Below are 17,003 nucleotides of genomic sequence, written 5' to 3'. Positions count from 1 at the left end.
TGTCAGCCAAGGAACAAGAGGGTTGATTACTGTGCACTCACTATGTAGTGAGTGGTGACTGTTGCAGTCACCAGCACAGTAGGAGAGGCTGAAAGTGAGCAGCTGCTGGGAGACTGTAACTGCATTTTTTCCTTGCAGACACTGTGTCACAATCTCTCCGTTGTCTTGGGCGCAGTGAGTGACAATTTTGCCTCTCTATGGAATCAGGGCCGTGCCAAGCTGTTAGTTTATTGAGTTACAGCTCAACTGTCCAATCTGAAACTGGGAGGTGTTTGGTTTCTTCAGGGGTTCCCTGTTCTGAGTGATTGATCAGTTACTTAGCTGAGTAGTTAATCCCAAAACCAGGGTATCACGGAGGTGCCGGGGTAACTGGAGAAGAGACACCCCCCCTCCCCCCGAAACAGGGCCTCAGACTAGGGACTTTGTGCTGTCCCTTATCCCAGGGGTAGGCTTGATGGTATCCAAGTCTGGACTGCCAGCGTAACACTAACTCCTGTCCAAAACCCTGATCTAACACCCCCTCTCCCCCCCACCGGGAGTGGAGATGCAAACCCCACAAAGGATCGCCACAAAGACCGGAATCACAGGAGCATAAACTGAAGGTATCATCTGCAGTAACAAGTAGTATCTCAAACCTTAAATAGGGAGAAGACAGCTGAATAGAAATAAGCCCCGTGAGTCTCAAGGAGCCACAAACCACTCCACAGGACTGGAAAACAGTGTAAAACACTCAGCTGAAGCTGAGCAACTAATTTCAGGTTGCCTGTGGAGAGTCCGTCGCCACCACGGCTCCCTGTGAATGTGGGACTTGGTTATCGTGCTCTGATCTATAGCTGACAGTCTTTGGACCTCCTCTGACTATTCATTTGCCCATATCCGCTATCCTCCTGATATTCTGACCCCAGAGCTGACTACGCCTTTTTCTTTCCCCTTAGTTCACGGCATGCTCTCTTTGTATTTGACCCCAGAACATTTGATAACCCTGCCTCATGGCTTGTCCGTGCAGTGACTAGCGTCACACACTGTTCTAATAAACCAGATAGATATCATTTAAATGCCAGGTACTCAGATTACCACTATATCTGCAGGTAAATAGTGTTTTCTTCAGCGCTCTATTGGGAGACCCAGACGATTGGGGTATAGCTACTGCCTCCGGAGGCCACACAAAGCACTACACTAAAAAGTGCAAGGCCCCTCCCCTTCTGGCTATACCCCCCCGTGGTATCACGGGTTCTCCAGTTTTCAAGCTTTGTGCGAAGGAGGTCAGACATCCATGCATAGCTCCACAGATTTTAGTCAGCAGTAGCTGCTGACTATTTCGGATGGAAGAAAAGAGGGCCCATATAGGGCCCCCAGCATGCTCCCTTCTCACCCGTTGATGGTGTTGTAAGGTTGAGGTACCTATTGCTGGTACGGAGGCTGGAGCCCACATGCTGCTTTCCTTCCACATCCCCCGAGGGGCTCTGAGGAAGTGGGATCCTGCCGGCCTCAAAGCTCTGACGCCGGGCTCCATCCACAGACCCATTTGAACCTGCTGGATACGGAGCTGGAGTACCGTTCAGGGACATGGCCCTGCACCATTACAGGTACTCTGTGTCCCCGGACACACAGACACAGCACACTCCAGACTTGCTGGGTGTGCTAGTGCGCCGGGGACAGTAAAGGGTTACAGTCACTGCAGCTTTGCTGAGTGACTTTGTGTATTGGGAACTACCGCGCCGGACGCTCCGGGAGCGGCGGCGCGGCTGGGACTTGTAGTTCGCCGGGGACTGGGCGCCGACCGCGCTTTTACGGCGGCGGCGCTTATAAATCCAGTCCCCGGCTTCTGCGGCCTAGTGCCGCTTCGTTCCCGCCCCCTCCCTGTCACTCAGGGAAGGGGACAGACGCTGAGCAATCAGCAGCGCCGAGGGCTGGAGCCTTATTTACATGCTCCAGCCCTCTCACTGCACACTGTCGGACGCCGGATTCCCGCTCTGACCTGGGGCACGCCCACGGCCCGCCCCTCCTCACACGAGCTGGGGAAGACGCCGGCAGCCATTACTGCAGTCCGAGCTCGGACTTTCGGCAACCAGGCAGGACGGTGGCGACCATACACCCGCTTATAGGCGGGCGGTAAGCGGCACACATAGTGCTGACCCCAATATATACTGCAGTGTGTACATGTGTATTTTAATTGCATAGGTCGCTATATGCCCGCTTGGAGAGCGACACATCAGCAGCAGGAAAGCAGGTGTGCTAAGGCACAGGCTTTCTAGGCTGCTTGTATTGCACGTACTGAAGTGTTCATTTGTGTTTATGCTTGTATGCTATACACTGCACTGTACAGTCGCTAGTCTTAGCTATATTCTCCTGGAATGGCTAGACTACAGCAGCAGAAAACCAAGGGTGCTGGGGCACAGGTTTTTTTCTATGCTGCTTGTATTGCATGGGCTGCAGTGTGCATTTGTACTTGTGCTTGTATGCTATACATTGCACTGTATGGTCACTCTTCTGGGCTATATTCCCCTAGATGACTAGTCTACAGCAGCAGAAGAGCAGAGGTGCCAGGGCACAGGCTTCTATGCTGCTTGTATTGCTTGTGCTGCAGTGTTCATTTGTACTTTGTGCTTGTATGCTATACATTGCACTGTACGGTCACCAATCTTGGCTATATACTTCTAGATGGCTAGTCGGCAGCGGCGAAAAAAGCAACACAGATTTTCAGTGCTGGTTTTACTACATGGGATGCGGTTCATGACACCGTCCCATTGTGTGCATGCTCCCCTGTAGCACTTCGTCTGCCGGGGTCTCTAGCACTTCGTCTGCCGGGGTCTCTACTAGTCGTGGCCAAAGAAACCACCTGTCAACCCTGTCCAAGGACAGGGACGGAGTTGCAGTTTCGACAGATATATTGTCATAAGATAGAGACTTGCAGTACAGACAGGCCATGGGCAATCTTCCTGACCAACCTCATTTGGAACGGGGGGGTCCCAGGAGGACTCTCTGTATGATAAGGCAGCTTTCCAGGACTTCGATCCTGACGTCACTCTCAATCCGGATACACCGGATGGTAACGCCATAAGGAATGATCCTATAGCGTCCATCAATGGAAGGTTGGATCTTTCTCCCTCAGCTCCCCCAGTGGAGGAGTCAGCTTCACAGCAGGGGAAGTCCCTTTTCAGTATCTCAAAAGGATATTGAGTATTTTTCTGGCCACGCTGACTTCAGAGAAGCAGTCCAGAAACACCACGCTTACCAGATAAGCGTCTTCTCCAAACGTTTTTAAGATACACGTTATCCCTTTTCCCCTGACGTGGTCAAGCGCTGGACCCAGGGTCCAAAGGTGGATTCTCCAATCTCCAGGCTTGCGTCTAGAGCCATAGTTGCACTGGAGATGGGGCTTCACTTAAAGATGCCATTCTCAGACAGATGGACTCTGGTTGAAATCTGTCTAGGAGGCTATCGGCGTGTCGGTTGCTCCGGCATTCACAGCCGTATAGGCAACCTAACCTTCTCAGCTGTTCTTGCGCAGCTGGCCTTGAGCACATGTACATCTGTACCGCAGAGGCGTCCGTGACCCCGCAATTTCTGCACTGCGACTTACCCTATTAATGCTGTCCTAAAAGTACAGTCGAGGTTCGGTCCTTCCCAAGCTCGGGCAGGTCCCAATTGTCCTCGTGCAAAAGGGCTACAAAACCTCAGACGGGCTCAGATTCCGGCCGGGCTCAATCACGCCCTAGGAAGGCAGCCGGAGGAACCGCTACCAGGGCGGTCTCCTCATGACTCTCAGCTCTCTCTCTCGCTCTCCGCATCCGCGGTTGATGGCAGACTCCCCCGCCTTTGGCGACATTTAGCTGCCACAGGTCACAGACCGGTGGGTGACGGACATTGTGCTCACGTGCACAGGACAGTGTTCTGTTCTCGTCCTCCGACTCCATTCTTCAGAACGGCCCCACCTCCCCACCGAGCAGATGCCCTGCTGCAGGCGGTGGACGTTCTAAGAGCAGAAGGAGTGGTGATCCCTGTCCCCCCTCAGGAACGAGGGCGAGGGTTTGTACTCCAATATCTTTGTGGCTCCAAAACAGGACGGCTCCTTCCGTCCTGTTCTGGACCTAAAACTGCTCAACAATCATGTGCACGCCAGGCGGTTCCGGATGGAATCCCTCCGATCCGTCATTACCTCAATGTCTCGAGGAGACTTCCTTGCCTCAACAGGCATCAAAGATGCCTATCTCCACGTGCCAATTGCTACGGAGCACCAACGTTTTCTACGTTTTGTGATAGGAGACGACCATCTTCAGTTCGTAGCTCTGCCATTCGGTCTGGCGACAGCCCCACGGGTGTTCACCAAGGTCATGGCAGCAGTGGTAGCAGTCTTGCACTCTCAGGGACACTCGGTGATCCCTTACTTGGACGATCTACTCGTCAAAGCAACCTCCCTCGAGGCATGCCAACGCAGCCTGAATGTTACGCTGGAGACTCTCCAGACTTTCGGGTGGATCATCAATTTGGCAAGGTCAAATCTGTCACCGACTCAATCACTAACGTATCTCGGCATGGAGTTTCACACTCTATCAGCGATAGTGAAGCTTCCGCTGAACAAGCAGCGTTCACTGCAGACAGAGGTGCAGTCTCTCCTTCAAGGCCAGTCGCACCCCTTAAGGCGCCTCATGCACTTCCTAGGGAAGATGGTGGCAGCCATGGAGGCAGTTCCCTTTGCGCAGTTTCATCTGCGCCAACTTCAATGGGACATTCTCCGCCAATGGGACGGGCAGTCAACCTCCCTGGACAGGAAAGTTTCTTTTTCCCAGACGGCCAAGGACTCTCTGCAATGGTGGCTTATTCCCACCTCATTGTCACAGTGAAGATCCTTCCTACTCCCATCCTGGGCAGTAGTCACGACAGATACGAGTCTGTCAGGGTGGGGAGCAGTTTGTCTCCGCCACAGGGCTCAGGGGACGTGGACTCAGCAGGAGTCCACCCTTCAGATCAATGTTCTGGAAATCAGGGCAGGGTTTCTTGCCCTACTAGCCTTCCAGCAGTGGCTAGAAAGAGAGCAGATCCGAATCCAGTCGGACAACTCCACAGTGGTGGCATACATCAACCACCAAGGAGAGACGCGCAGTCGGCAAGCCTTCCAGGAAGTCCGGCGAATCCTCATGTGGGTGGAGGACACAGCATCCACCATATCCGCAGTTCACATCCCGGGCGTAGAAAACTGGGAAGCAGACTTCCTCAGTCGCCAGGGTATGGACGCAGGGGAATGGTCCCTTCACCCGGACGTGTTTCAGGAAATCTGTCGCCGCTGGGGGGTGCCGGACGTCGACCTAATGGCGTCTCGGCACAACAACAAGGTCCCGGCATTTATGGCACGATCGCGCGATCACAGAGCTCTGGCGGCAGACGCCTTGGTGCAAGATTGGTCGCAGTTCCGGCTCCCATATGTGTTTCCACCTCTGGCACTCTTGCCCAGAGTACTGCGCAAAAATCAGATCCGCTTGCAGCCGCGTCATACTCGTCGCCCCAGACTGGCCGAGGAGATCGTGGTACCCGGATCTGTGGCATCTCACGGTCGGCCGACCGTGGTCACTACCAGGCCGGCCAGACTTACTGTCCCAAGGGCCGTTTTTTCCATCGGAATTCTGCGGCCCTGAACCTGACTGTGTGGCCATTGAGTCCTGGATCCTAGCGTCTTCAGGATTATCCCAAGGGGTCGTTGCCACCATGAAACAGGCTAGGAAGTCCACCTCTGCTAAGATCTACCACAGAACGTGGAAGATTTTCTTAACCTGGTGCTCGGCTCAGGGAGGGTCTCCCTGGCCATTTGCATTGCCTACTTTTCTTTCCTTCCTGCAATCGGGGTTAGAAAAGGGCTTGTCGCTCGGCTCCCTTAAGGGGCAAGTCTCGGCACTATCCGTGTTTTTTTTTCGGAAGCGTCTAGCACGTCTTTCTAAGGTGCGCACGTTCCTACAGGGGGTCTGTCATATCGTACCCCCGTACAAGCGGCCGTTAGATCCATGGGATCTCAACAGGGTACTAGTTGCTCTCCAGAAGCCGCCTTTCGAGCCTCTGAAGGAAGTTTCCTTTTCTCGCCTGTCACAGAAGGTGGCGTTTCTCGTTGCGATCGCATCGCTTCGGCGAGTGTCTGAGCTGGCAGCTCTGTCATCCAAGGCTCCCTTCCTGGGTTCCACCAGGACAAGGTAGTGCTGCGCCCCATTCCGGAGTTTCTCCCTAAGGTCGTATCCTCATTTCATCTTAATCAGGATATATCCTTGCCTTCCTTTTGTCCTCATCCGGTTCACCGGTATGAAAAGGACTTACGTTTGTTAGATCTGGTGAGAGCACTCAGAATCTACATTTCCCGCACGGCGCCCATGCGCCGTTCCGATGCATTTTTTGTCCTTGTCGCTGGTCCGCGCAAGGGGTTGCAGGCTTCTAAAGCCACCCTGGCTCGATGGATCAAAGAACCAATTCTAGAGGCCTACCGTTCTGCGGGGCTTCCGGTTCCTTCAGGGCTGAAAGCCCACTCAACCAGAGCCGTGGGTGCGTCCTGGGCATTACGACACCAGGCTACGGCTCAACAGGTGTGCCAGGCAGCCACCTGGTCGAGTCTGCACACTTTCACCAAACATTATCAGGTGCATACCTATGCTTCGGCGGATGCCAGCTTAGGTAGAAGAGTCCTGCAGGCGGCAGTGACATCCCCGTAGGGGAGGGCTGTTTTGCAGCTCTAACATGAGGTATTTCTTTACCCACCCAGGGACAGCTTTTGGACGTCCCAATCGTCTGGGTCTCCCAATAGAGCGCTGAAGAAGAAGAGAATTTTGTTACTTACCGTAAATTCCTTTTCTTCTAGCTCTTATTGGGAGACCCAGCACCCGCCCTGTTGTCCTTCGGGATTTTTTTGTTGTTTGCGGGTACACATGTTGTTCATGTTGAACGGTTTTTCAGTTCTCCGATGTTACTCGGAGTTAATTTGTTTAAACCAGTTATTGGCTTCCTCCTTCTTGCTTTGGCACTAAAACTGGAGAACCCGTGATACCACGGGGGGGTATAGCCAGAAGGGGAGGGGCCTTGCACTTTTTAGTGTAGTGCTTTGTGTGGCCTCCGGAGGCAGTAGCTATACCCCAATCGTCTGGGTCTCCCAATAAGAGCTAGAAGAAAAGGAATTTACGGTAAGTAACAAAATTCTCTTCTTTGTAGCTGCCAGGTTTTCTTTAACCCCTTCTCGATATGTAACATATTATTACATCCTATTGCTTCTTGCGGGCTCGAAAGCTGAGTCTCCATTATTGTCAGCAGAAGATGCTTGAGTTATTCAGTGGAGGTAAGCTTCACCCACTGCTGTTAACTTTTCGATCTTTGACAGCAGCATTTGCAGCTCGCAGCCTATGGGGTACAACGTTCCACATATCCAACGCCCCCAGCAACATTTATCATTGGGTGCATATGGGTAACCATAATAGCTGGGGGTCTGCTAAAGACCCTTTGCCCTATATAAGGGTACTCCTATGATCTCCACACCTCTAGATACATTCCTTCAGTGGTGTAGATTTCAAAATGAGATTATTTGTGGGGTGTTTCCACTGTTTAGGCACATCAAGGGCTTTACAAACGTGACATGGCATCCTCTATTTCAGCCAATTTTGTTCTCCAATAGTCAAATGGTGCTCCTTCCCTTCCAAGTCCTGGGGTATTGGCGTACACACGAGAAATTGCACAACAGAATTATATGGTTCATTTTCTCATCTTACCCTTGGGAAAATGAAAATTTGTGGTTAAAGCAACACTTTTGTGGGAAAAATTTAAAATGTTTATTTTTTTCCTTCCACATTTTTTTTAATTTCTGTGATGCATTTAAAGTGTACTTTGGCATTGCATTACTGCTGTAGGAATATTACAAAAAAAGGGATAAATACATAGCTAATGTGAAAAATGAGTAAAAAGACATAGGCATTGCATTACTGCTTCAGAGATATTTGCAAAGAGAGATTCTTAGCTTATGTATTGGCCAATCCATGTGAGCCGGATAACCTCGAGAAGGTGATCTCATTAATGTAAATTGGAGGATTGGGCTGAGAAGTGGCAATTGAAGTTTAATGTAGATAAATGTAAGGTCATGCACTTGGGTAGAGGAAATAACATTTATGATTATGTACTTAATTGTAGAACACTGGGTAAAACAGACACAGAAAAAGACTTGGGTGTATGGGTGGATGGTAAACTTCACTTTAGTGGACAGTGTCAGGCAGCTGCTGCCAGGGCTAATAAAATAATGGGATGTATTAAAAGAGGTATAAGTGTTCATGAAAAAAATATAGTTCTACCTCTGTACAAGTCACTAGTGCGACCGCACGTAGAATACTGTGTACAATTCTGGTCACCGATATATAAGAAGGACATAGCTGAACTGGAGAGGGTGCAAAGAAGAGCGACCAAGATTATTAGAGGAATGGGGGGGCTGCAATACGAAGACAGGTTATTAAACTTGGGGTTATTTAGTCTGGAAAAACGAAGGCTTAGGGGAGATCTAATCACAATGTATAAATATATGAGGGGACAGTACAGAGACCTTTCCAAAGATCTATTTACACCTAGGCCTGCGACTGGAACACGGGGGCATCCGCTACGTCTTGAGGAAAGAAGGTTTAATCATAATCACAGACGAGGATTCTTTACTGTACGAGCAGTGAGACTATGGAATTCTCTGCCGCATGATGTTGTAATGAGTGATTCACTACTAACATTTAAGCAGAGCCTGGATGCCTTTCTTGAAAAATTTAATATAACCAGTTATGTATATTAGATTTTATGACAGGGTATTGATCCAGGGAACTAGTCTGATTGCCGGATGTGGAGTCAGGAAGGAAATTTTTTCCCCATTGGAGCTTATTTGCCACATTGGGGTTTTTTTGCCTTCCTCTGGATCAACATGTTAGGCTACGGGTTGAACTAGATGGACTTAGAGTCTCCCTTCAACCTTAAAACTATGATACTATGATGATGATGATTATATTTAGAAGCTAACCTTAAATGCCTCTATGTGTGATTAAAAATCTGCATGTCTGGTTCCTGGCTAAATAAGATGGTGGACACACCCTTGCTATTGGGAAGAGTGCTTGGTCAGGTGCTTGTCAAGGTTATCGGGCTCACATGGATTGGTCAATACATAAACTAAGAATCTCACTTTGCAAATATCTCTAAAGCAGTAATGCAATGCCTATGTCATTTTAAGGGTACTTTACACACTGCGACATCGCTAGCGATCTCATTAGCGATGTGAAATTCTAGATCGCAAGTGCGATCTTTTGAGGTCGCACATAGGTCATTTTACGCATGTGCGATCTCGAAAGATCGCACTTGCGATCTCAAATTTCACATCGCTAACGAGATTGCTAGCGATGTCGCAGTGTGTTTCTCATTACCTATGTATTAATCCCTTTTTTCTAATAATTTCTACAGCAGTAATGCAATGCCAAAGTATCCTTATATTATTGAGTGCCACTGGATATGCTTTTGTAGATATGTTTTATTGAATGTCGTTTTGAGCACTTCGAAGGGTGCAGTTTTTAAAATGTCATTTTGGGTATTTTCTGTCACATAGGCCTTTTAAAGTAGAACACTACACACTTTGAAATTTGTATGGATTTATGTGTGTCTATGTGTATGTTTTGAGGTTATATTATTAAAAGCTTATAACTTCAATTTTCTTTATGGCAGATGACGGTACCAGGAGTTCAACACAGAATGCTAAGGGAAGGGAAAGTCACAAAGGAGTGAAGTCATATTCATGTTCAGAATGTGGGAAATGTTTTGCTCAGAAATCAGATCTTGTTAAACATGCGAGAATTCACACAGGAGAGAAGCCATATTCATGTTCAGAATGTGGGAAATGTTTTGGTCTGAAATCACATCTTGTTAAACATGCGAGAATTCACACAGGAGTGAAGCCATATTCATGTTCAGAATGTGAGAAATGTTTTGCTTTGAAATCATATCTTGTTAAACATGCGAGAATTCACACAGGAGAGAAGCCATATTCATGTTCAGAATGTGAGAAATGTTTTGCACAGAAATCAGATCTTGTTAAACATGACAGAATTCACACAGGAGAGAAGTCATATTCATGTTCAGAATGTGGGAAATGTTTTGCACAGAAATCAGATCTTGTTAAACATGAGAGAATTCACACAGGAGAGAAGCCATATTCATGTTCAGAATGTGAGAAATGTTTTGCTGACCAATCATATCTTGTTAAACATGCGAGAATTCACACAGGAGTGAAGCCATATTCATGTTCAGAATGTGGGAAATGTTTTGTTCGGAAATCACATCTCATTATACATGAGAGAATTCACACAGGAGAGAAGTCATATTCATGTTCAGAATGTGGGAAATGTTTTGCACAGAAATCAGATCTTGTTAAACATGAGAGAATTCACACAGGAGAGAAGCCATATTCATGTTCAGAATGTGAGAAATGTTTTGCTGACCAATCATATCTTGTTAAACATGCGAGAATTCACACAGGAGAGAAGCCATATTCATGTTCAGAATGTGAGAAATGTTTTGCTCAGAAATCAGCTCTCATTACACATGAGAGATTTCACACAAGAGTGAAGCCATATTCATGTTCAGAATGTGAGAAATGTTTTGCTTTGAAATCATATCTTGTTAAACATGCGAGAATTCACACAGGAGAGAAGCCATATTCATGTTCAGAATGTGAGAAATGTTTTGCTCAGAAATCAGCTCTCATTACACATGAGAGATTTCACACAAGAGTGAAGCCATATTCATGTTCAGAATGTGAGAAATGTTTTGCTTTGAAATCAGATCTTGTTAAACATGAGAGAATTCACACAGGAGAGAAGCCATATTCATGTTCAGAATGTGGGAAATGTTTTGGTCTGAAATCACATCTTGTTAAACATGCGAGAATTCACACAGGAGTGAAGCCATATTCATGTTCAGAATGTGAGAAATGTTTTGCACAGAAATCAGATCTTGTTAAACATGAGAGAATTCACACAGGAGAGAAGCCATATTCATGTTCAGAATGTGGGAAATATTTTGTTCGGAAATCAAATCTTATTTCACATGAGAGAATTCACACAGGAGTGAAGCCATAGTCATGAATAGAATGTCTGTTTTAGTTAATATTAATAGACTTTTACTATCTGTTAATAAAGAGTTAATTTTGTCATTACAGTTTGTACTTTTTATAATGGATCATTTACAACTATTCATCTGTTAACACATTTTTTTTAATTTTTGCTGGCCAGAAATTTATTTTTTTTTATAGCCAAGCTGTACACTTTATTCTTCCATTTGTATATTGCTTGAATGAGAGCAGAGTCCATTTTGTTAAATCTACACTCCATTTTGTATTCGTGTAAGAGCCTGTGCTGTGTTTCCCCTGGTGTAATGCAGCAGAGACCTTTGTTTACTTTACATAAGGGCTTGTATAGTTTCAGTTTCTTTAAGTGAAGTTCAGGAATGTGAAACTAAAAAGTTTATATAGTCTTATATAAATGAGTGACGATGATGTAATCTTTTATTTGTTTGAGACAAAGGGAGAGCTACTCCTGATACTTTATTGTCTCATAGGGGGGGTCTCCAATATATACATATGTACCGCCCCCGTTTCAGCAGCGGGGCTGCTCGGATCCGGATCCGCGGTGGATCGAGAGGTTTCTGGACCCAGGGGTCGCGTGGTCACTCGAATTGAAAGGGGGGTATGTACAGGGGAAAAGGAGAAATGGATGTGCGGAGTGATGAGCGGAGTAGAGACCTTTCTACAGGTAACCCTCCTCAGGGAAGAATCACCATTAACTAACAGTCACACTCCCAGCTGCAAGGAGAAAATGAAGTTACTCGTATACAGTCACCGATGCAGTGCGGGAAACAGTAACACCACTCACAGGCTGTCAGCCAAGGAACAAGAGGGTTGATTACTGTGCGCCCACTACCTAGTAAGTGGTGACTGTTACAGCCTCTCCCACTGTGCTGGTGACTGGATGTGAGCAGCTGCTGGGAGAAAGTATCTGCATTTTCTCCTTGCAGTTACTGTGTCACAATCTCTACACTATAATAAAGATAATAAGCTGCACACAAACCACTATAAAAATGTAAACATGAATAATGGTAAAGCATTACTGCTATAGGGATACTATGAACAATGAAAAATACCTTTAGCTATCTGGAAACAATGAAATACATGCTGTTAGTTTGTTGAGCGACAGCTCAGCTGTCCAATCTGAAACTGGGAGGTGCTTGCTATCTTCGGGGCTCCCTGTTTTGAGTGATTGATCAGTTACTACTCAGCTGAGTAGTTAGTCCCAAAACCAGGGTATCACGGAGGTGTTGGGGTAACTGGAGCAGGGACCCCAGAAACTGGTCCTCAGACTAGGGACCTTGTGCTCTCTCTTATCCCAGAGGTAGATTTGATGGTATCCAGGTCTGGACCGCCAGCAAAACCCTAACTCCTTTCCAAACCCTGATCTAACACCCCCTCATCGAGAGTGGAGATGCAAACCCCACAAATACCACAGACACAGGAAAAAAACAAAACTCATACCCACTGCACACAAAAGAGAGACAATACATGTATGGGAGGGAATAAAGTATAAGGAAAGAAGTAAATGAACAACGGGGAACTTCCACTCCACTCAAACAGTAAACTACTGGTCACCAAGAATAGGATCGCCACAAAGACCGGAATCATAGGAGCATAAGCTGGAGGTATCATCTGCAGTAACAAACAGACTCAAACCTTAAATACGGAGAAGACCGATGAATAGAAATTAGCCCCCTGAGTCTCAAGGAGCCACACACCACTCCACAAGAATTAACTCCTGCAGGACTGGAAAGCAGTTGAAAAGACTCAGCTGAGGCTGAGCAACTAAGATCAGGTTGCCTGTGAACAGAGTCCGCCGCGGCGGCATCCCGTGAATGTGGGCCTGAACACCACATGACACTGGGCCTCGGTTATCTGTGCTGTGTTCTGATCTATAGCTGCCAGACATTAGACCTCCTCTGACCATCCATTTTCCCTGATCCACTATCCTCCTGGTATTCTGACCCCAGACCTGACTACGCCTTTGTCTTTCCACTTAGTTCACGGCATGCTCTCTTTGTGTCTGTCCCTGGAACGTTTGGTAACCCTGCCTAACAGCTTGTCCGTGCAGTGACTAGCGTCACACACTGTTCCAATAAACCAAATAGATATCATTTAAGGTACTCAGATTACCACTATATCTGCAGGTAAATGGTGTTTTTGTAGCTGCCAGGTTTTCTTTAACCCCTTCTCGATATGTAACGTATTATTACATCCTATTACTTCTTGCGGGCTCAGAAGCCGAGTCTCCATTATTGCCAGCTTATGATATCTGTTTTATTCAGTGGAGGTAAGCTTCACCCACTGCTGTTAACTTTTCGATCTTTGACCGCAGCATTCGCAGCACGCAGCCTATGGGGTACAACGTTCCACATATCCAACGCCCCCAGCAACGTTATCGTTGGCTGCAGATGGGTCGCCATAATAGCTGGGGGTCGGCTAAAGAAAAGTCTATGTTTCATGACGCCACCCACAGTGTGTGGTAAGGTGGAGTACCACCGCTGCTGATGGGAGTACCTAATGGCGTTGGGGTGAGCATCCAGGTGTTTAACCCCTCCATGGGTAGGGGGAATGCCCCGGGACTCGGTGATGATGACGGGGGAGTGCCGTTGGGGAGTTAAGGGTCACTGCGTACTCGCTCAGTGCAATAACGCTGACACCGACAACTTGTAAACCAAAGTTCTGAACACCGCTGCCGTTGGGGGAGCACGTTTTGGGTCCCGTTTTGCTGGGGTTGCTTGTTGGTGTGTAACCCTTTCATGGCACTGTGTCTTTATGGAGAAGAAGGAAAGAACTGCTTATCACGGGAAGCACACCCAATCAATATTAAATAGAGGGGTTTTTTATTGAATCACACAAAAAGGTTAAAAACATATTAAAACCATATACCCCACACCCGGGTATCTCCATACACCATAATTAATTGTGTAACATACAGCTTGCATTAAATTACAATCACAATGCAGTATAATCAAAGCATAACAACACTTAGTATGGCAAATAGGACCATAGGTTCACTAGTGCAACCATTATATCAACATATATAATCCCTAAAATGGGGAAACAGAGTATACTTTCCACTATAGGAATAGATTAATACATAGTCCTAGTAGATTAGTTGTAATCAAATAATGCGCCAAACCAAGTAACCTGATAGTATGAATCATGGCATCTAAATACAGAGTATTATAAATGAGGTTAAATTCACCAAAGAGCCCAATATATTAGCCCATCGGATAAACAAGCTGAGTGAAAGGAAGGGCAGAGTTCCATCAGGAACTAGAGAGTAAGATGCCCCAACCAAGTAATAACAAACCGATGGTGGACCCAGTCTGATAGAATAACCTCACTGCATGGAGACCCCCAGGGATACGCCCCACGCGTATCGCCGCTAGGCTTCCTCAGGGACAGATAATAGTGATGATTCAAGCACCAATCCCCTTATATAGTATACATTATGTGGTTACAATTACAAATAGCCAAGTGTCACCTGTGTGCTCCGGTCCGGACTGTTTTGGAGCAGATAACATCCCACGTGTGCAGATCGTCGGCCATGGTAACCGCAGCCCATGGCCGACGCCGCGCAGGTATCTCTTGCATAAAATCAAGTCCCGGCTCCTGTGTGTGAGCTCATGTCACACGCATGCGCGTGTATACCCCTCGCGTCATCAGCGTCTCTAATCATCATGAACACAGAGGGAGGGGAACTACTGCTTGCGCATGCGCAATGTTGCCGGAATCCTGACATAGAGGGTATTTCTAAAAGAGACATATCATAATGCCGTAGTGAGCCCAAGGAACAAGGAATGCATAAAATATCTGACATCGCAATGGACATCTTATACTCATATTTCATATGCCATATATCCAAGAGGAGGCAGATCATAAGATCAACATATACAGCATGTCGTCCCAATTTGTCCATGGATAGGGGCCACATGCTGCAAAAATGACCCAAAAAGGGCAAAACACAGATGATTGTATATCTATCAAATCCACACTTGTGTCCACTTAGAATAAATGGCACAGCAGCAATATGCATTCCCATTCCATATTAATATCATTATACAATGTATAATCAGTAGTGCACCTGAGATCCCTCAGATATACTACAGGAACATACTATCAAATCTATGACCAGATGTACATCTAGAAACCCATAGAGTCCATGGTTCCCTCAGTTTTTAAGTTGTATTAATATCTTCTGTTGTCCTCTTCCTCCATTTGCATCCCAATTGAAGAGGTAAGTATGGTCCATCATGGTAAGCCAATAGACGTGATGTCCTTCCCAGATCCTTTGTATAGAGTGTATGACCCATCCGTCATATCCAAAAACTTCATATCCAACTGTACTCGGTGACATCCATCATCCAGATCACCCTATATGTAATTTCAGCCCAAAAAACCTGTAAAAAGAAGTTCTTCATTAAGGCCATACGGTGTGATGGAATTTAACTCAAAGATCCATCTGGATTCTGTCTGCAACAACGATTTATGGCAAGAGCCCCCCCTGCCATTGCCCCTGAATCTCTGTAGCCCCAAGATACGTATTCCTCTAGGATTGGACCTGTGATGTTGGAGAAAGTGGGTGGCTATAGGGGTAAGTAACTTACCCTTCCTTTGGTCCGAGGCTGAAATTACATATAGGGTGATCTGGATGATGGATGTCACCGAGTACAGTTGGATATGAAGTTTTTGGATATGACGGATGGGTCATACACTCTATACAAAGGATCTGGGAAGGATATCACGTCTATTGGCTTACCATGATGGACCATACTTACCTCTTCAATTGGGATGCAAATGGAGGAAGAGGACAACAGAAGATATTAATACAACTTAAAAACTGAGGGAACCATGGACTCTATGGGTTTCTAGATGTACATCTGGTCATAGATTTGATAGTATGTTCCTGTAGTATATCTGAGGGATCTCAGGTGCACTACTGATTATACATTGTATAATGATATTAATATGGAATGGGAATGCATATTGCTGCTGTGCCATTTATTCTAAGTGGACACAAGTGTGGATTTGATAGATATACAATCATCTGTGTTTTGCCCTTTTTGGGTCATTTTTGCAGCATGTGGCCCCTATCCATGGACAAATTGGGACGACATGCTGTATATGTTGATCTTATGATCTGCCTCCTCTTGGATATATGGCATATGAAATATGAGTATAAGATGTCCATTGCGATGTCAGATATTTTATGCATTCCTTGTTCCTTGGGCTCACTACGGCATTATGATATGTCTCTTTTAGAAATACCCTCTATGTCAGGATTCCGGCAACATTGCGCATGCGCAAGCAGTAGTTCCCCTCCCTCTGTGTTCATGATGATTAGAGACGCTGATGACGCGAGGGGTATACACGCGCATGCGCGTGACATGAGCTCACACACAGGAGCCGGGACTTGATTTTATGCAAGAGATACCTGCGCGGCGTCGGCCATGGGCTGCGGTTACCATGGCCGACGATCTGCACACGTGGGATGTTATCTGCTCCAAAACGGTCCGGACCGGAGCACACAGGTGACACTTGGCTATTTGTAATTGTAACCACATAATGTATACTATATAAGGGGATTGGTGCTTGAATCATCACTATTATCTGTCCCTGAGGAAGCCTAGCGGCGATACGCGTGGGGCGTATCCCTGGGGGGCTCCATGCAGTGAGGTTATTCTATCAGACTGGGTCCACCATCGGTTTGTTATTACTTGGTTGGGGCATCTTACTCTCTAGTTCCTGATGGAACTCTGCCCTTCCTTTCACTCAGCTTGTTTATCCGATGGGCTAATATATTGGGCTCTTTGGTGAATTTAACCTCATTTATAATACTCTGTATTTAGATGCCATGATTCATACTATCAGGTTACTTGGTTTGGCGCATTATTTGATT

General features: G+C 46.6%; 1 protein-coding gene across 1 annotated transcript in view; it reads left to right on the top strand.

The window, feature by feature from the left end:
• Nucleotides 1–17,003, top strand: part of LOC142260636 (uncharacterized) — a 155,108-nt gene that overhangs the window by 25,282 nt on the left and 112,823 nt on the right. Inside the window, exons 3-4 of the mRNA XM_075332028.1 lie at nucleotides 9,700–10,743; nucleotides 10,828–11,099. Coding sequence (XP_075188143.1) covers nucleotides 9,700–10,743; nucleotides 10,828–11,099 — 1,316 coding nt within the window. The remainder of the gene's footprint in view (nucleotides 1–9,699; nucleotides 10,744–10,827; nucleotides 11,100–17,003) is intronic.

This window comes from Anomaloglossus baeobatrachus, unplaced genomic scaffold (genome assembly GCF_048569485.1).
Source record: "Anomaloglossus baeobatrachus isolate aAnoBae1 unplaced genomic scaffold, aAnoBae1.hap1 Scaffold_148, whole genome shotgun sequence".
Lineage (NCBI taxonomy): Eukaryota > Metazoa > Chordata > Amphibia > Anura > Aromobatidae > Anomaloglossus > Anomaloglossus baeobatrachus.
This window is presented reverse-complemented; position numbering and strand designations above follow the sequence as displayed.